Source organism: Podarcis cretensis (assembly GCF_951804945.1).
Source record: "Podarcis cretensis genome assembly, chromosome: 10".
In the NCBI taxonomy this organism is placed as follows: Eukaryota; Metazoa; Chordata; class Lepidosauria; order Squamata; family Lacertidae; genus Podarcis; species Podarcis cretensis.
In genome coordinates, this window is record NC_137179.1 from 8,064,867 (window position 1) to 8,086,010 (window position 21,144).

Below are 21,144 nucleotides of genomic sequence, written 5' to 3' on the forward strand. Positions count from 1 at the left end.
TATTTCTGCGAACATTTTCAATATTTCTGTTCTAAACTCTGTTTCCTGTTTTGAAGCTCTCCTGTCTGTAGGAGTTCCCCCCTCTGCCCCCTTTTTCGGCAAATGAGACATCTTCTTAAATTCCACCTAACCCAATAATATATGTTATCTCAATAAATCAAATAGCAAATATAATCAAAATACAAACGTACAATTTCCAAATAGTCCAAATAATAATCCAAATGATAGTCCAAATATAGGTCCAAGGTTTTTATAACAATATGATAAATTTGGTATAGAAACCCACTTTGTGACCAGAGTCACTTCCACTGCCGAAAAACAAACAAACAAACAAACAAAAACGAAATCCAATTATCTATAAATGGAGGAGATCCAATTGTTGGTAAATTTATTTATCTTCTTGCCCCCACTCGGGCTAATCCGCAGGTTGTCAAAGAGGTAAATATGTTATAATCCAATTAGGGATCACGATTGTAATCCAAAGAAAATGCAGAGTCTCCAAATAAAGTTCCAATTGTAATCCCAATTTTTTAGTCCAGCCTCACTATAAATATTTATTAGACCTATGAGGAGATTTTTATAAGTTTTGCTGATTTTTATAAACTCGAAAAAAGAAAAGGGATAAATATCCACAAAGAGGAGATCCCGTGGGAAGCAGTTCTTTCTCAAGTCCTAATATATACAATCAACAGCAAAAAATTCCAGAAAAACAACTTGTAATATTACATTCCATCCATTAGGGGGATCAAAGTTTGGTCCTCGCTTCAACTTTCTGCAGTTTACAGTCTGAAACAAAATCGAAAAATTTCTACAGTTTGCATTCCAAATCAAAAAGAGGAAAAAAGAAGAGGAAATAGTACAAAAAATTCCAAAATCCACCAAAAAGACACTGACGTCAAATCCAAACTTTGCTTTCTCTTGCCCAAATACCCTGGAAAGTCAATTAAGATGGCGTCACTGGTTCTTCTTTAACGTGCAAAACTAATTCTTCAATTTATTAACATGAAAGTTATTCCTCAGTTACATCTAGGACCTTCGCTTTAACTCACAGCTCACCTCTGTTCCCCCTTAATGTTCTCCTTTCCTCTCCTTCTTATAATAAAGTTACTTTTATCCTTTAACTTATTTGAAACAGTTAGGGGAAAACAGAAACAATAGCCGCTAGCGGCAACTCACTTTCATTTCTGGCTCTGCATACCGTTCTGCGTCTTTATAGATCCCAAACGAACGCTGAACTCGGAGTCTTCTCTTTAATAATTCGAGACTTCTCTTAGATCTGTACTCAGATTCTTCCGGATTATAGATTCGAGTCCGAATTTCTTAGTATTGAGAGCGGAGCGCTGTCTCCCGCAAGCTCGAGGCTTCACTATTCAGCCGCAGCAATGGCTTCCTGATAGCCAGCTGTCCGTTCCGCCGTACTCTTCACCTCCTTTTCGGGGGCTACCTGACGGCCGGACGGGCAGCTAATCGGCACCGCCGGGAACCTGGGCCTCTGGACACCCACCAGAGGATTATCGGGGGGGGGTTTAGCCCAAAAAACCTCCCTTTTCGGCCAAAATAGCTAGGGTTTCCCTCCCGGGAAAAATCCCTCGCTTACGTCGGGTTCGCGCTCCGCCGGAAGTCTCCACACCTTCCTTTTTTGTATTCCATTTAAAAATTTGTTCAGCAAGTTCATACCATCTTAATTTACCCTTAATTATTTCTCCTCACATATTCTAACTTCAAATTTTTGTCTAATGTTAATCCATTTTTGCATATTCTTATTTTACCTTATTGCTAGAACCACTTTGTTTCATTCCAACGTCATTAACATTCAAAAATTTTACAACGTTTCTGTAAATAAATTTTAAATTTCTTCCAATCTTCTTCCACCAACTCTTCTCCCTGGTCTCGGATTCTGCCGGTCATTTCCGCCAATTCCATGTAGTCCATTACTTGCATCTGCCATTCTTCCAAGGTGGGTAGGTCTTGTGTCTTCCAATGCTTTGCAGTGAGTATTCTTGCTGCTGCTGTAGCGTACATAAAGAAAGTTCTATCCTTCTTTGGCACCAATTGGCTGACCATGCCCAGGAGAAAGGCCTCTGGTTTCTTCAGGAAGGTATATTTAAATACCTTTTTCATTTCATTATAGATCCTTGAGCATCTTGGTTGCCTTCCTCTGTACACCTTCCAGCTTGATATTCACAGGATCCGAGTCAGTTCCTATGGAAAGAGGCGGTCCTTGAGGTTTTGCGGTCCTGAGCTATTTGAGGCTTTATAGTCTTTGTGAATTCTGAATGTGGTTCTGATCTACAATGGAGAAGAATAAGATTGATTGGAGTGTGCCACTTCAGACTACGGCTGGGGGATGCCAGTTTTTGAATGCTCAAAGGGGAGCAGGAAATGTACTCACAGAACATTCACACACCGAGGAGAAAGAATGTGGTGTGAAAATGTGATTGGCCTACCTGCAGTCTAAAGTGGTCCAGAGTCATTCTGCTTATTCACAATAACAATTGTAATAATAATTCTACATGTGAACGTCAAGCCCGAATGCTCAGTCAAATCAGTCATGTACAACTCTGTCTGCATCACCTGTTCCCCTACAGTTTCGGTGCTTTGGTGTTGAATTCATTAGTGCCTGAGTGCATTTGATGTTCTTCCCACCCCAACTCTGGCTAGGTGCTCATAACTTAGAAACAGAAACATCAAAGTTTGGGAGAGGGCAAATTATTTAACTTTCATATTTGAGCTTCAGAGGGGATTTTAATGGGGCCTGTATTGCTTCTAATATCATGAGCCAGTGTGGTGTAGTGGTTAAGAGCGGAAGAGACCCTGAGGGCCATCTAGTCCAACCCCCTTGCAACGCAGGAATCTAAACTAAAGCATCCATAATAGAGACAGTGCCTAAATAATAATAATAATAATAATTTATTATTTGTACCCCGCCCATCTGGCTGGGTCTCCCCAGCCACTCTGGGCGGCTTCCATAAAAACCAAAAATACACTAAAATATCACAGATTAAAAACTTCCCTGAACAGGGCTGCCTTAAGATGTCTTCTGAATGTCACGTAGTTATTTATTGCTTTGACATCTGCTGGAAGGGCGTTCCACAGGGCGGGCGGCACTACCGAGAAGGCCCTCTGCCTGGTTCCCTGTAGCTTTGCTTCTCGCAATGAAGGAACCGCCAGAAGGCCCTCGGCGCTGGACCTCAGCGTCCGGGCAGAACGATGGGGGTGGAGACGCTCCTTCAGGTATACTGGGCCGAGGCCGTTTAGGGCTTTAAAGGTCAACACCAGCACTTTGAATTGTGCTCGGAAACGTACTGGGAGCCAATGTAGGTCTTTCAAGACCGGTGTTATGTGGTCTCGGCGGCCGCCCCCAGTCACCAGTCTAGCTGCCGCATTCTGGATTAGTTGTAGTTTCCGAGTCACCTTCAAAGGTAGCCCCACGTAGAGCGCATTGCAGTAGTCCAAGCGGGAGATAACCAGAGCATGCACCACTCTGGCGAGACAGTCCGCAGGCAGGTAGGGTCTCAGCCTGCGTACCAGGTGGAGTTGGTAGACAGCTGCCCTGGATACAGAATTGACCTGCGCCTCCATGGACAGCTGTGAGTCCAAAATGACTCCCAGGCTGCGCACCTGGTCCTTCAGGGGCACAGTTACCCTATTCAGGACCAGGGAGTCCTCCACACCTGCCCGCCCCCTGTCCCCCAAAAACAGTACTTCTGTCTTGTCAGGATTCAACCTCAATCCATTAGCCGCCATCCATCCTCCAACCGCCTCCAGGCACTCACACAGGACCTTCACCGCCTTCACTGGTTCTGATTTGAAGGAGAGGTAGAGCTGGGTATCATCTGCATATTGATGGACACCCAGTCCAAACCCCCTGGTGATCTCTCCCAGCGGCTTCATATAGATGTTAAAAAGCATGGGGGAGAGGACGGAACCCTGAGGCACCCCACAAGTGAGGGCCCAGGGGTCTGAACACTCATCCCCCACCACCACTTTCTGAACACGGCCCAGGAGGAAGGAGCGAAACCACTGTATAACAGTGCCCCCAGCTCCCAGCCCCTCTAGACGGTCCAGAAGGATGTTATGGTCGATTGTATCAAAGGCCGCTGAGAGATCCAGCAGAACTAGGAAACAACTCTCACCTTTGTCCCTAGCTCGCCGGAGATCATCAACCAGCGCGACCAAGGCAGTTTCAGTCCCATGATGAGGCCTGAATCCCGATTGGAAGGGATCCAAATGGTCCGCATCCTCCAGGCGTGCCTGGAGTTGTTCAGCAACCACGCGCTCAATCACCTTGCCCAAGAAAGGAAGATTTGAGACTGGGCGATAGTTGGCCATACTGGCCGGGTCTAAAGATGGTTTTTTAAGAAGCGGTTTAATGACCGCCTCTTTCAGCGGATCTGGGAATGTTCCCTCACAGAGGGAAGCATTCACCACCCCGCAGAGCCCATCGCCCAGCCCTTCCCGGCTTGCTTTTATTAGCCAAGATGGGCAAGGATCCAGGAGACAGGTGGTTGGTTTCACGCGTCCAAGCAGCCTGTCCACATCCTCGGGGGTAACGGATTGAAATTGATTCCATGCAACTTGACCAGACAGAGCTCTAGCACTCTCCCACCCCGGCACTGCTCCCACGGAGGTGTCTAGCTCTTGTAAAAACATAGGCCCATCTAATCCAGCACCCTGTTCTCACATTGGCCAACCAGTTAGCAGACAAAACATGAGGCCAGCAGCAGCAGCATCACTAGTAGAGAGCCAGTGTGGTGTAGTGGTTAAGAGCAGTGGACTCGTAATCTGGTGAACCGGGTTCGCGTCTCCGCTCCTCCACATGCAGCTTCTGGGTGACCTTGGGCCAGTCACACTTCTCTGAAGTCTCTCAGCCCCACTCACCTCACAGAGTGTTTGTTGTGGGGAAGGAAGGGAAAGGAGAATGTTAGCCGCTTTGAGACTCCTTAAAGGGAGTGAAAGGCGGGATATCAAGTCCAAACTCCTCCTCCTCTTCTTCTTCATAAGAATCCATTGAGACCGGCCTTTGAAGGTGTGTTGCATTAGTTTAATGGATTATAATCAGCAAACTTGCTGGAGCTCCTTTTTTTATTTACCCTGGGCCCCTCTAGCTACATGGGTTGTGAGATAAAAGCCATAATTACTTCCTTCCCTGGGAACTGCCAGCGGTCCACTGAGAGACGAGTCTTTATTTATGTTGGATACAGTTGGGAAAGATGGATGGAGAGGTGTGCTTGGTGGTCATTGCCCAACTTTAGATTCTTCTATCCTTGGAGAACTTTCAGAACCTTTTTCATCGATGTTTGCGCTGATCTTCTTGGCATCTGCTCTGGTTCCTTAAAGAAAACAGGGGTCTTTTTATTGCTGAGTGCTCCAACCAGTTAGGGATCCCATAGCTAGTATGGCAATGACATAATGCTATGTACCAAATAAGACTTAGCTACCTGATGAAGTCAAGTCATACGGCTTAGGTCCAAACTATCTGAAAGACCAGATTTCCTGGTTGGGTTTTGAGGTCTTCAGGGGAGGCCCTGCTCTCAGTCCTGCCACCCTTACAGGCCTGCTTGGTAGGGATGGAGGAAAGGGCCTTTTCGGTTGCTGCTCCCAGACTTTGCAACTCACTTTTTAGAGAAGCTAGACTTAGAGAAGCTAGGCACCCTCCTTATCATCTGCTGGCAGCAGGCTTTTGGGAGCAGAAAGCTTTTTGGGAAAGGGCTTGTGCTGTGCTGTTTTATTGTAATTATCTGTATGGTGTGTGCGTGTGCGCGCGCGAGCGCGTAGTTTTAATTTTACCATTGCTTATTTTTTATAATGATTATTTTTTTGCTATTTTTTATTATGTTTTTAGCTCTTCTTTTTATCTGAAAACTGCCTTGAGTCCTTGTCAGGGAAAAAGGCAGAGTATAAATTAATAATGTAACCCTATCAGAGTGTGGGTTCTGTTTTCTGTCCAATTTCTGAGTGGGTGAACACGTCTTGCCCACTTCTGCAGCTGCCCCAAAGTTTGGTGTCCCGTGACATGGGGAAAATAAAATGTCTTTAGAAAACGGCCTTGAAGATTTCTGATGCAGGCATATCTGAAATCTATATGTAAGCGGTTGTATGAACTTCTGTTACTTTTCCTTAGATATTCCTGCTATTTTTGTTCGATGTTATTTTTTGTGTGGTTTCGGTGTTTTTTCTCCAATTGTAAGTTTTTAAAGTTGTTTTTAATGTCATGTTTTTAATCGTTATCACCTGCCCTGGGACCTTAAGTCAAGGGCAGGTAGTAGTAGTAATAATAATAATAATAATAATAATAATAATATCATTGGTAAAAAAGTAAAGGGACCCCTAACCGTTAGGTCCAGTCGTGGCTGACTCTGGGGTTGCGGTGTTCATCTCACTTTATGGGCCGAGGGACCCACAGCTTCTGGGTCATGTGGCCAGCATGACTAAGCCGCTTCTGGAGAACCAGAGCAGCACATGGAAATGCCATTTACCTTCCCGCCGGAGTAGTACCTATTTATCTACTTGCACTTTGACGTGCTTTCGAACTGCTAGGTGGGCAGGAGCAGGGACCGAGCAACGGGAGCTCACCCTGTAGCTTTCCCGTCGCAGGGGTTCGAACTGCCGACCTTCTGATCGGCAAGCCCTAGAGGCTCTGTGGTTTAACCCACAGCGCCTCCTCTCTGCAGACAATTGTTGGAGCAGCTCTGGTGCTGATCTTTGACCTGATGAAAGCAAACCAGGCAAGAGCACCGCAGGACATGTTGCTACCTCTCTGCTGTCTTCAGGCACTAACTTCTCAAGCCTTCTTCTGTGTTCCTTTCCCTCCCAGGTGCACAAGGAAAGAGCAATGTGAGCGGTCCAGGGAGCCCCGGAGGTTTGCCTCGGAGATGCAGCAGTGCGTCCGACTGACCGTGCACCCCAACAACATCTCCGTCTCACAGTATAGTGTCATGGTAAGGGCGGAGGCCTTATTCCTCTCCGCAAAACACCCCATTTCAGCTTCCCCTGGCCTTACCAACATGTTTACGCCCCATTTGACCTGTAGGCTTAGCAGCACGTCAAATTCCTCGTGGACATGAAGCACATACTTGCATACCCTCCAAGCGCCCCTGTTTTCCAGAGACAGTCCTGGAATTATGAAAGCCGTCCCAGCTTCTGATTTGATCCCAGGCTGTCCCTATTTCCCCCGGTGCTGACGGCTGCGAGGGAGCATCCCATGGCCTCTTCGTGGCCTCTCCATGGGCAGCACGGCCAGCCTCCTCTCTTGGGGAGCTCATAGCAGCTGCTGGAGAGCAGGCGAGGAGGAGAGGCTGCCATTGCTGAGACCCAGTCCCCTGTGATGCATCAGCTCTGAGGGGCAGACAGAGTAATAATAATAATAATAATAATAATATTTTATTTATACCCTGCCCTTCCCGGTTCAGAAAACCGGGCTCAAGGCGGCTAGCAACAAATTTACAACACTTAATTGATGCAACAAAAAACAGCATAAAATACAGTATAAAACGTGAATAACAATAAATTCAGAATTCAAAAATCAACTTAGGGGGGAAATCCATCCAAATAAACATTAGATGATCATCAGGGCTAGCTGGCTAAATTAGTCCTATTTGGGCCAGCGAGGAGACCAGGGGAGAATTAGCTGTGGGATCCCAGAGCGGGGAATCTTCATAAAAAGGGGAGGGAAGGAAAGGGAATAAAAGATCAGGCTAAGTTCAAATTGAAAGCCAGGTGGAATAGCTGTGTCTCACAGGCCCTGCGGAAGGAAGTTAAATCCTGCAGTAAAGGGCCGCCCTGGACGGGAAGAAAGGAGGAACAGAGAGGAAGGAGTCTTGATTTTTTAAATTAAAAATGCTTCTGTGTCTAATCAGTTTGGGGAGTGAGAAATGTCCCCATTTTCATCTGAGGAATGTTAGAGGGTATGCACTTGGTGGTCCAACTGGCCATGTCAAATGGATCTCAAGGGTCCTGTGCACTGTTTAGGATGCCTGGACCCATTGAAATCAGTGGGTGCCAAGTGTGCCCACATCTTTCACACAGGACTGGGGTGAAAGGCAGCTCAGGAGTTTTCCTTGGCATGCACAGATACCGGGCCAACTTCTTTCTTTCTGTACACCTGATTGAGCAATATTTAAGCATTAAACACACGTGAAATCACACAGACGTATACTGTACCTTCAAACAAATCAGTAAGAACGGGAATTCACCGCACACAAAAGATAATCAGCGGGTAATTTTCCAGTTGTAGTTTTCTTTCTTTACCAGCAGGAAAAAACCTGTGTTGCTCAGATTGTGAGTCACTCCCTATCTTGGAAAATCACCCCACATATATTCAGTCACCAGATTTGTGGGATAGGGGCATATTTCAGACCCATTTAAGAGCCCCGCGTCACATCTGCACCAAACATTTAAAGCAGGGGCCAGCAAACTTTTTCAGTAGGAGGCCAGTCCACTGTCCCTCAGATCTTGTGGTGGGCCAGACTATATATATATATATATATATATATATATATATATATATATATATATATATTTGGGGGGTGAACGTATTCCTATGCCCCACAAATAACCCAGAGGTGCATTTTAAATAAAAGGACACATTCTACTCATGTAAAAACTCCAGGCAGGCCCCACAAATCACTCAGAGATGCATTTTAAATAATAGGACACATTCTGCTCATGTAAAAACACGCTGATTCCTGTACCGTCCGTGCGCCGGATTGAGAAGGCGATTGGGCCAGATCCAGCCCCCGGGCCTTAGTTTGCCCACCCATGAATTAAAGCATATTTACATCGCATGCTTCCCAGAATCCTGGGAACTGCAGTTTCTTAAGGGAGCTGGGAGTTATAGTTTTGTGAGGGTTCCCAGGATTCTTTGGAGAGAGCCATGGTTTTGTAGCACCCTGCTTGTGGTTAACGCTTAGCTGGAATGAAATATTCAACGCAGCAATAGAGAAATTAAAATAATAATTTATTTGTCAGACAAATAAATGATAGGCACAGTGGTATATGGTTACCAAAGCTCTGCCCCCTTCCAGCCCTGATGGCCAGCACTTATATTTCCTCAGCCCAGCCCCCTTGCTCCTCCTTTGGCTGCCTCTGTCCAATCAGCCTGGTTGAAATTCCTATTGGCTGTTTGCTAGAACCAATCATAAAAGATACACCCATTTCCTATTACCTTTTATGGGAGACAAAGAGCTATATTTCCTTCTATCCATAAATGGCAGACAAGTAGCCATATATCTTACATTTGCCTCGACAAGGCACCTTAATTACCAGATCACCTTTTGCCCCTGTTGCCCCTGCATTCCAAAACAAATGGCTCGTGGTATTAAATTCTATCTAAACAGAGATCTTGGGTTCACATTCTCACACGCCATCAATGAAACAAGAATCTAACATAAGAATCTAACATTTCTTACTTTCTAAATCCTTTGCCTAATTACATTAAGCCAACAAATCTCATACATAACATAGATAGCTTTTTAGAAGAAAAGGCCTTTGCAAAGTAAAAAGGAACTCAGTAAAAAACAGCTTCAAAAGAAGCCTCTTCAGTTTACACCCCCTTTCCCAGCCAGCTGCTTTTCCCATTAGCTCTTCCCAAAATTTATTGCCCTTTAACTCTCTCAATATACCTTAAACCTTAGGAAAATATGGCTAGAGTCTGATGAGAGGCACATGGTATTATTTTCTGTTAAACAATAAATCTTACTATTTACCAACTCTTAATTAGTGTTTTTGCAGCTTGATTGTATTCTGTAATATGTAGGGCCAGTGTAACATTTGCTCCCAGCCTGTAATTCCCTTTTACAACTTTGAGAAACTTGTCTCCTGCTACTGCTATAAATCAGGGGGGCCCTTGTTCAGGAGAGCAGGAAGATAAACAACTGCCAAAGTACTTAGCCAGCTGGTTTCTGCCTGGCATGAAACATACAAACATTTGCAAATATATCTTTAAGCTCATTTTAAAATACAGGCCTTGATCAGATGCCTCAGTTTAAATGCCCGGACTTATAAATCAGTTGCTTCTCTGAGCATCTAATGATGCAATTTGGCACCAAGGGGGCTCTAACCACCACCACCCCGACACCTTGCGCTCTTGCCATAAACTGGGCGTTTCCCCCCTTTCACTATACAATATTAATACTCTGTTTTTCCACTTAGTGGACTTACAGGACAAATCGTTATCAGAGCCAACTAAAAATAACGTCTCAAAGACTCCCAGAAACAATTTGTGTTATTAGAGGCTGTGTGTTTCAGTACCTTGGTCACAAGCTGTGAAGAGCTTTAAAGGTCAGTACCAGCACTTTGAATTGTGCCTGGAAACAGACCAGGCTCCTGTGCAGCTGCTCTACCTATCCGCTTAAAGCAATTTCTATTACCTTGCTTCTCGGTTGAAACGGCTTACAACCGTATGAATAATGGCAGCGTATGCACACACGCCCATGAGTTTGTGAGGACGTGAATTGTACCTGTGGGCCTCATTTATTTATCTATTTCATAATGTAGACTCCTTTATGCGCAGGGCCTTGTTGGTGACACAGAGAGCTCCCTCTGCTGGTGGTGCTAGGAGAGGAGGCGTAGAGAGTTAGGCTGCAGCACTGCAGTTTCTCTGTAGTCCGCAGAGTGCCTCTTGTGAGTAATTAGCCGCCTTCCTCAGAAGCGCCGCTCGTGCCGGTGAGCCGCCTCGAATCTTCACGGCATTCCCCAAAGGCTGCCCACTTTGCATGAGCGCTGCAGAGCACTCCTAACCACCACCGGGCAAACCCACCCCAGCACGGCGCTGTGCCAGGAATCCCTGCATTGCCACCTCGTGTTTACATCTGCATCGCACCCCTTCCCCACCCTGAGCACTGCTTTCTGTCGAAGGATGCCACTTATTGAGCAAGAGGCATTTTGTCTTAGCGCCGCCAGTGTAATTCTGCCTCTCTCTCTGGGCTTCCTGCAACAACCACCTCTTCCTTCTCCTCTCCCCTTTTCTCCTGCAGCTGGTCCTGGAGACTTACAATGTCCCAGAGCTGTCGGACGGCGTCAATTGCACCTTTGGGGACCTGTCGGAAATGGACGGCGTGGTGCTGGGGAGCCGAATTCAGTGCAAGTCCCCCGCAGCCAAGGAGGTGCCAAAGATCATCACAGCGAACGGTGAGTCCGACCGAGTCTCCACCCAGGATGTTGTTACAGAGGCAGGGGGCAGAAACTGAATTCAGCTCCCATCTAAAGGTCTGCTACCTGCACAATTCACTGTTGCCGGAAGGATGCACCAGCCGAAAAGCAGCCGTCCTTTGAAACCCACACGTCTCTTGAATTTTGCCAGTGCACGCTCACAAAGAACGCATGAGGTTGGGTAAAGTGTGCATTAAACATTGTGCATATCGGCGGGGGAAGCCATACAAAATTCATTGTTTTAAGGGAAACGGCTTTGTAAAAAGGTGCGCATTAAGCAACGTTGCGTACACAAACACAGAAATTCACATTTTCATGAGGTTTTTTTTTCTTCTTCTCCTTAATTAAAAAAAGTGCAAACTGATGCAGGGAAAAGAATTTAAGTTTGGGGGGGGGGAAATGGAGAGATGTACCCATCCCAAATTTCTTGGGATTTCCCTTTTTCTTTTGAAGGTGAACTGTGGCATTTGGGGAGGGCACTTAACACTGCCACAAGTTTGGGGGCCACTTATCAAGAATGCTTCTCAGTGAACCCAAGAACTGACCTTGAATATCCTGATATGGCACAGGAGAGGGGATCATTTCTGACATGTGCTGAATCCAAGTGGACCTTCTCTTCCCCCTTGCCCAAATTTAAATGGGGGGGGCAAGCAGGCATACGTTGCTCCCACTGCTCTGTCCAGCCCTCTGAAGTCCCCAGCAAGGGAGAAGTAAAAGGTAAAGGTAAAGGGACCACTGACCCTTAGGTCAGGTCGCTGACGACTCTGGGGTTGCAGCGCTCATCTCGCTTTACTGACTGAGGAAGCTGGCATTTGTCTGCAGACAGCTTTTGGGTTAGCATGACTAAGCTGCTTCTGGCGAACCACAGCAGTGCATGGAAACGCCATTTAGCTTCCCGCCGGAGTGGTACCTATTTATCTGCTTGCACTTTGACATGCTTTCGAACTGCTAGGTGGGCAGGAGCAGGGACCGAGCAACGGGAGCTCACCCTGTTGCAGGGATTCAAACCGCCGACCTCCCGATTGGCAAGCCCAAGAGGCTCAGTGGTTTAGACCACAGCGCCACCCGTGTCCCCTAAATCTAAGTTAAGAGGTAAAGGGACCCCTGACCATTAGGTCCAGTCGTGGCCGACTCTGGGGTTGCAGCGCTCATCTCACTTTATTGGCCGAGGGAGCCGGTGTACAGCTTCTGGGTCATGTGGCCAGCATGACTAAGCCTCTTCTGGTGAAACCAGAGCAGCGCACAGAAATGCCGTTTACCTTCCCACCGGAGCAGTACCTATTTATCTACTTGCACTTTGATGTGCTTTCGAACTGCTGGGTTGGCAGGAGCAGGGACCGAGCAACGGGAGCTCACCCTGTCGCGGGGAATTGAACCACCGACCTTCTGATCGGCAAGCCTTAGGCTCTGTGGTTTAGACCACAGCGCCACCCGTGTCCCTAAGGGAAGAGTAGCTCTTATTAAATGCAACGCATTTAACTGAGCTGTCAAAGTCATCAGCATGGCAGATGGGCAGCAGTGGGGCACTCCGATGGCAAAATGTATGCAGGAGTGTGCATGTGCATGTGTGTGTACAGGCCGGCGGTGATGAGTTGTTGTCAGGTTCCTTTTGGCGTGATTGATTAATGACTCTCTCAGGTGAGGAAGAAAATAATAGAGGTGGAAGAGGGCAGGCGGGTTAAAGTTTTGCATTAAACATGTGCACCTTCCTTATGAAATTCCTGCAATTACTGTCATCAGCCAGCATCCTGGTCTGTTAGGCAGGCGGGGATGTGAGGCGGGAGAAAGGGAGTAAGGTTGTGGCCTATACTTACTGGAATGGGGCGGATGGAATTAAAGAAGGGGGCAGGAAGGCTCCTATGAAACAAGGTGATTCATGCATTGCAGGGGGTTAGACTGGATACCCTTTGGGGTCCCTTGCAATGTTACAATTCTATGAGTCTCTGTTTTAAAGCACATCCGATGCACATTTAGAGATCTCCCTCCCGCCCCAAAGGATCTTGAGAACAGTTGTTTCTTTAGGGTATTAGGAATTTCACTTCTGTGAAGGGTTAAGCTACATTAGTGTGCCAAGGCACCTGAGCCACTAAGTTCCCAGGAGAACAATAAAACACACTGACACAGAGTATTTTGCTTTAAGAGTTCAAATATGACACAACTTTGTTGGTTACAGATGTGAGCGGTTTGGCTTAGGGCAGGCATGGCCAAACTTGGCCCTCCAGATGTTTTGGGACTACAATTCCCATCAGCCCTGACCACTGGTCCTGTTAGCTAGGGATGAAGGGAGTTGTAGTCCCAAAACATCTGGAACGCCAAGTTTGGCCATGTCTGGCTTACACATTGGAGTGAAGCCAGGCTGCATCTTGACTCCTGCCTGTCTGCAGGGAGTACACAGAAGGTTAACCCACCGATATGGGATGCCCTATAACTTACATCAGATAGTGGCACCCGTGGGGTCCCCATAGGGCAGCGGTTCTCAACCTGTGGGTCCCCAGATGTTGTTGGACTACAATTCCCATCATCCCTGAGCTCTGGCCTTGCTAGCTAGGGATGATGGGAGTTGTAGTTCAACAACATCTGAGGACCCACAGGTTGAGAAAGGCTGCCATAGGGGCTTTGATATGGCCCTAGCCCACGTCCAGGCATTGGACAGGATTCGCACCCTGGATCCCTTTAACAGGATACCTTTACTGAGGAGGGGGAGGCGAAGACAACAACCTCCCCTCCAACCAAACGAAGGCTTACCCAATGCCTAACCTCACAAAAGTTGTGACAATTGCTAATAGGTAGGCGGAAACCAAATGGCCGGTGCCAGTTTGCCAAGTGGGGAAAAAAATCCTACCCGGCCCCAACAACATGGCGACCGATGAGTACCATAACAAGGTCATATCAGAGAAAACCATGAAAAGAGGGTGGGTGGGTAGAGTGATGCGACAAAGAGGCAAGAAGAGGGTGCCAACCAGCTGTGCCGCAGTTAAATTACCTGCGGCCACACCCACCCTGCCAGCTGATTGGCTGGGGCTGTCCCCCAGCACAGATGACGTAGGAAGGAGGGGGCATATCTCCACCCCTAAGCCGGAAAACTATTGAGGCTTGGCTACCTGGCCGCAATGCCGCCCACCAATTAAAAAGTGAGCGGACTTCTCATGATTCTTTAAGGAACGCCGTGTGCTGAGGGTCGCATCTTGAGACCAGGTGGAAAGGGAGCCAAGTTAGGCAGCAAGGAGAACTTCCTTGTGAACAGAGGTGGAGTTGTGGGCTTCACGGCCCCACCATGTGTGCGGCGGCTGGAGCCTAGCCCCGCTCGATTGGGAGGATTCCTGGCTGCATCATCCCCTGGCCAGCCAATCAGCTGGCTCTGGGGGCGTGGCCTGCCCTATTTAAGGCAGGATGCGGCTGGGGCTCTCCCTCTTTGCCGCCTGCCAGCTGTTCCTGTTTTTCCCACCCTCCTGCCCTATAGGTATTTGTTCCTTGACCTTGCTATGGACCTTGGTTGGTCGCCGTTGAGGGGCCTGGTAGAAATTTTCCCACTTGGCAAATTGGCACCAGCCACTTGGTTTTCACCTGCCTCGTAGCAAATCATCACAAATTTCTTGGTATTGGCGGTTAGGCATTGGTATAGTTCTGTAGATGGTAGAGGGGAGGTAGCGCCATCACCTGCCCCACATATTGTAGGGTAGTCCATTAAAGGATTCCCGGGGGGTGAGGCCCTGTCCGAAGCCTATGGAGGTGAGGGCCTAAGGCACGCCCCCTATTGGTGGCCCCGGGGGAGTTCCTAGTTGATGTGCATCAGCAGGGCTCCCCCTACTGGTGGTTAACCTTTCCCGGCCTTCAAGTGGACAGGCTGAAGTTGGATATAGTAGGTTAGGACCAATGCCTAAGCCAATACCCCTCATCACCTGTAACCAATAAAGTTGTGGCCTTATTTAGCCCATTAACCTTAATAATTGTGTCATGTGTCATTATTTCTGCTGGGGGGGGGGACTCGCCAATCAATGCTAAAACAGTCAACCTCAGGCAATTTTTTTCTTGCAATTAGCTGCAGGAAGAGCCATAGCTCAGTGGCAGAGGGTTTGCCTCGCAAGCAGAAAGTTCTGGGTGTCATCCCTGACATCTTCAGGTGGGACTGGGAAAGACGTATGCCTGAAACCCTGGACAGCTGCTGCTAGTCAGTGTAGACTTCACCTGCTAAGGCACACTCTTCCATTCTCTCCCTAGACAGCTGGGTGCCAACTAGATGGAATAAGTCCTGTTTCTTCTTCCTCTTCCAGGAGACCACCACATTGTCCAGCTCCAGCTCAAATCCAAGGAAACAGGGATGACTTTTGCCAGCACCAGTTTCGTCTTCTACAATTGCAGCGTCCACAACTCGTAAGTTTGCGGTTTAAGCACCAGTCCGTCTCCCCGGCAAACTCTGGGAATCGTAGCTCTTTCCGCACACCCTCCAACATTTCAGCTCATCCTCATCCCTGAGCTGGGCGGTGGCAGCACTGGCAAAGGAAATAGGGACATTCTGGGATTGAATTAGAAGCCAGGATGGCATTCGTAATTCTGGAACTGTGCCTGGAAAATAGGGGCACTTGGACGGTATGCTTTTGGGGGACTAGGGGTGTCTCCTAATAACTCTCAGCACCCATAATGAAACACAGCTCCCAGGATTCTTTGGGGAAATGATCCTGCTTTAAACGCATATCAGGTGGCGTCCCTCTTTGTACAAACGTAAGGTAAAGGTAAAGGGACCCCTGACCATTAGGTCCAGTCGTGGCCGACTCTGGGGTTGTGGTGCTCATCTCGTTTTAAAGGCCGAGGGAGCCGGTGTACAGCTTCCAGGTCATATGGCCAGCATGACTAAGCCGCTTCTGGCAAACCAGAGCAGCGCACGGAAACACCGTTTACCTTCCCGCCGGAGCAGTACCTATTTATCTACTTGCACTTTGACGTGCTTTTGAACTGCTAGGTTGGCAGGAGTAGGGACTGAGCAACAGGAGCTCACCCCATCGCAGGGATTCGAACCGTCGACCTTCTGATTGGCAAGCCCTAGGCTCTGTGGTTTAACCCACAGTGCAATTCACATGTTCTGGGAGATCTAGCGTTCCCATGGCATGCACCCACTGTATCTTTAGCATCCCAGATTTTTGCACCACCCTTTTCCGCGACTGGTGCTCTATCGCAGACTTCCTCGCCCCCAAGGTGTGCTCTAGCTGCACCAGGAAGGGATATTTGCATCAGTTTGGCAATTCGCAAGCGACGCCAAATCCTATTTCCCCGTCTCTGCCACTTTGACAAACAGCAGCGCAGGTGAAATTGGAAGGGGGGGGGGGAGAGAAGGGGGAGGCGGTTGGAAACCCGACTTCAGCTACCCAGAGATGCTGGCGTTTAAATATTTATGGCGTGTTTTGCTTTCCGACTTGACAAACTATAATACACTATCCATTTTTAATTTGATTTATCAGAGCAGGAGCTTGTTATCAATTTAAAGAACAGCCGAGTCTTCGGTGGATTGAAGCAGAGACAGATTTCACCAGCAGGAGAGGGAGGTGGAGTGTTTGCATCGGGGATACAGACAGAATAGGAATAACCCAGGGAGTTCCCTAGCCTTTTTCTTTCTTTTTACAAAAAGAAAAATGTGTACACAGCAATTATGAGATATTTGCTTTTATGTCTGGGGTTACATTTGCAGCGAGGAAGGGAAGTAGGGAGTTCATGCAACAAGGACAGGGCAGAAAGATTGTGGATGCTGGGGTCTGACCCTAGCATTGTCCTCTTGTTTCTGAGCCTCCGTCATGGCAAGGCTTCCTTTGAGGGTTAAAACCCTGAACACTGAAATTCTCAGCAATCCAGTTTTGATCCAATTGAGCTGCCGTTACTGCATTGTAGGGTGTTGGACTAGATGTCCCGTGGGGTCCCTCCCAGTCCAAAAATTCTTTGAGAAATTTGGGCCGGATTCATCTGTTGTATGCAATGTTTTAGAGCCTACAGCTATGCTATGTGACTCGGAAACTGCAACTAATCTAGAATGCGGCAGCTAGACTGGGGACTGGGAGTGGCTGCCGAGACCACATAACACCGGTCCTGAAAGATCTACATTGGCTCCTAGTACGTTTCTGAGCACAATTCAAAGTGTTGGTGCTGACCTTTAAAGCCCTAAACGGCCTCTGCCCAGTATACCCAAAAGAGCGTCTCCATCCCCATCATTCACCCGGACACTGAGATTCAGCTCTGAGGACCTTCTGGCGGTTCCCTCCCTGCATGAATTGAGGTTACAGGGAACCAGGCAGAGGGCCTTCTTGGTAGTGGCACCCGCCCTGTGGAATGCCCTCCCACCAGATATCAAGGAAATAAACAACTATCTGACTTTTAGAAGAAGGCAGCTCTGTATCCGGAAATTTTTAATGTCTGATGTTTTACAGTTTTTATATATATGCTATAAACCACCCAGCAGTTGCATATCATTATCCCTCAGTTAGATTGCTGAAATGCATTGTACGTGGGGCTGCCTTTGAAGATGGTTTTGAAGCTGCAGCTTCTGCAGAACTCAGCGAACAGATGATTGAATAGGGCAGGATGGGAGAGCCAGTGTGGTGTAGTGGTTAAGAGCAGTGGACACGTAATCTGGTGAACTGGGTTCGCTTCCCCGCTCCTCCACATGCAGCTGCTGGGTGACCTTGGGCCAGTCACACTTCTCTGAAGTCTCTCAGCCCCACTCACCTCACAGAGTGTTTGTTGTGGGGGAGGAAGGGAAAAGGAGATTGTTAGCCGCTTTGAGACTCTTTAAGGTAGTGATAAAGTGGGATATCAAATCCAAACTCCTCCTCCTCCTCCTCCTCCTCCTCTTCTTCTTCTTCTTCTTCTTCTTCTTCTTCTTCTTCTTCTTCTTAACATAAAAACAAAACCAGTCTTGGCTACCAACTGGATTATTAGCTCAATTCAAAGTGCTGCTTTTGACCTTTAAAGACTTACTCAGCTCAGGACCCCAATATCTTGCATTCGTCATCTGAAGCTCTTCTCTGTGTGCCTCCTCTGAAGGCGTTTCAAAGGGTAGGGTCATGAGGATGGGGCCTTTTCGGTGGTGGCTCCCCATTCATGGAATGCTCCGCCCACAAAGGTGTGCCTGACATCATCCTTGTCTGTGTCCAGGCTTGAGGCAGAAACATTTTTAATCTCCCAGGCTTCTGGTCCTCATTGAGGAAAGGACTTAAGTATATTTGTGGCCTCTTCGGCTGCTCATCTTTTCAACGGCATGGGTTAAGTGGGATCTGCCTTTTATGAGCCAGTGTGGTGTAGTGGTTAGACTTCAGACTAGGACCCGGGAAAGACCTGGGTTTGAATCTCTACTCACTCAGGAAGCTCACTGGGTCACCTTGGGCTAGACACTGCCACTCAGCCACCTTACCTACCTCACAGGACTGTTGTGGGTATTTATGAGGTGGGGGAGAGCTTTGAGTCCTTGGAGAATTAGGTGGACAACAAATAATATATATATATTTAATGATTATTTCAGTTTCCTCTTTTATTCTTGTTCTTGTACTGGGCATTAATGTTTGTTTCAAGCCACTTTGAGTCACTTTTATGAAAAAGCAGCAAATAAATATTCATGCTAATAATAATAATAATAATAATAAAAAATTTCTTTGCTCCCCCTCCCCATGGTGTGGTTGTTTTCCCTGTGCCTTCTTTAAATGTCCAGATCATATTTTGCATTTGAAATCTTTCAGTTTCCTTCTCCTCTTCTCCCTTCTGCCCAGGTGCCTGTCCTGCGTGGAGAGCCCTTACCGGTGCCACTGGTGCAAATATCGCCATGTCTGTACTCACGAACCCCTCAACTGCCACTTCTTGGAAGGACGAGTCAAGGTTCCTGAGGTAGGAATGCCCTGTGGGATGTTTGCCAGGGTCCGCCATCTTGCCTTTAGGGGGAATGGGTGGGGAGGAAACATGGAGAGAGTTTTAGAAATTTGTTGGCTTCATCTGAGAAAGTTCCAGGCTGCGGAGAGGGGTGGCCAAGGAGAGGGCCTTTTCTGTGGCAGCCCCTAAGTTGTGGCATTTCCTTCACATAAGGTGTGTCTGGCTTCTTCCCTACCCAGCTTTCAGGCCATCTGTTATGGATGCTTTAGCTGGGATTCCTGCATTGCAGCGGGCCAGACTAGATGATTCTTGGGTCCCTTCCAACTCTTAAGATTCTGTGATTCTATAAAACACCTGACATTTAATACCTGAGATGTGTATCTTCCAGGTCCACCCTATTCCTGTGGTTGCAATTTGCTTTGATTGCTTTTAATTCAGTATTTAAAATTGTTGTAACCCATTACGATAAATGCTGATGAAGGGCAGGAAATAAATTTAACCATCATCTATCTGGTCTCCGGTAATAATGGACTCCATTTCCTTTCTCATCACAATCTTTCTGGGTGGATAGCCTCCAAATAGCCTCTCTGGGTGTGTTCGCATGTGTCAATGTGAATGTGTCAATATCCAACAGAACCAGTGGTAGTAGAATGGTTGGAGACTTGGGCTAAGACCTGGGGGAGCAGAGTTCGAATCCCTACTCGGCCATGAAGTTCATTGAATATGATCTTGGGCTCTTGCCTCGCAGCCCAACCTACTTCACAGGGTCCTCGTGGAGAGGAAATGAGGAGTGGGAGAACCATTGTTCTTCAACCTTGAGCTCCTTGGAGAAAGGAGGATGGTTCTAAATAATAATAATAATAATAATAATAATAATATCCTGAAAATATTTGCTATGTAACAGCATCAGTATTTTGCCTTCCAAAGATGTTGCAGCAGCAGTCAACACCTTAGAAGTATCATATATAAATATAAAATCAATTTTTTAACATATCATTTTCAACAATTATTAAACATACTTTTATATCTTATACAATTTTTTGACTTCCATCAATCACATCTGAAAATTTTCCAGTCTTTTCACTTAATATACATATCTTGCTTACACTATTACATTTAAATCTCATAACTAATGTCTCTCTTCTTTCTCTTCTTTGCAATATTCATATGTTTCTCCTTACAAAACTTACTGTAGTCCTACTAGCATAATTTGTTGATTACAGTTGCTCTTCAAATAGTTCGTATATTTCTTCCAATCTTCTGTAAATCTCTGGTCCCGCAGGTTTCGAATCCTTCCTGTCATTTTATCCAATTCTGCATAGTCCATTAATTTTATCTGCCATTCTTCTTTCGTCAGTATTTCTTCTTGCTTCCATTACTGGGCCAACAATACAACACCAGAGAAGTATCTCTGGTGGGCAACAGCAGTCGGAGTTTCGACTGCCTCTGTAACGCAGCATGGAACTTAGGAAACATCACATGGCCCTCGTTAACTCAACAAATCAACAAATCAAAACGATCAGATATTCCAAATCTGCTAACCAGGCCTCATCACTGTCAGCAGTCGGGTGCAGCATTCTGCCCTAGCTGCTGTCTCCAGATCAAGGGTGAGGGAAGCCCCATATTTTCCCCACTTCACCAACAAAGATATTGGGTGGTATTCAATAAAACAATTAGTTGAGTGCAAGAACTTCTGCTTGTAGAAAATGACTTACTCCCCTCTCCTTTTCCAGTGAGCATCCCATGCCATTACCAAATCTGTTTGGGAAGGTTGGGGAAGACCCCAAAATAAATTGTGGAGGAGATACAGAGAGGAGAGAGTGGGACAAGTCTCATTGTGCAAGCAGAAGTCATTCCATCGTTATTTGGTGGAATAATGCCATTGTTCTTGAAATGTAAGAAAGCTCTAAAGGTAAAGGGACCCCTGACCATTAGGTCCAGTCGTGACCGCTCTGGGGTTGCAGCGCTCATCTCACTTTATTGGCCGAGGGAGCTGGTGTACAGCTTCCGGGTTGTGGCCAGCATGACTAAGCCACTTCTGGCAAACCAGAGCAGCACATGGAAACGTCGTTTACCTTCCCGCCGGAGCAGTACCTATTTATCTAATTGCACTTTGACATGCTTTCGAACTGCTAGGTTGGCAGGAGCAGG

General features: G+C 46.9%; 1 protein-coding gene across 2 annotated transcripts in view; it reads left to right on the forward strand.

Moving 5' to 3' along the window:
• PLXNA4 (plexin A4) overlaps positions 1–21,144 on the forward strand; it is a 630,666-nt gene that overhangs the window by 473,495 nt on the left and 136,027 nt on the right. For both annotated transcript variants that reach the window (XM_079992126.1, XM_079992127.1), the window contains 4 exons: positions 6,818–6,941; positions 10,977–11,130; positions 15,423–15,522; positions 18,897–19,011. In XM_079992126.1, the coding sequence (XP_079848252.1) occupies positions 6,818–6,941; positions 10,977–11,130; positions 15,423–15,522; positions 18,897–19,011 (493 nt within the window). The remainder of the gene's footprint in view (positions 1–6,817; positions 6,942–10,976; positions 11,131–15,422; positions 15,523–18,896; positions 19,012–21,144) is intronic.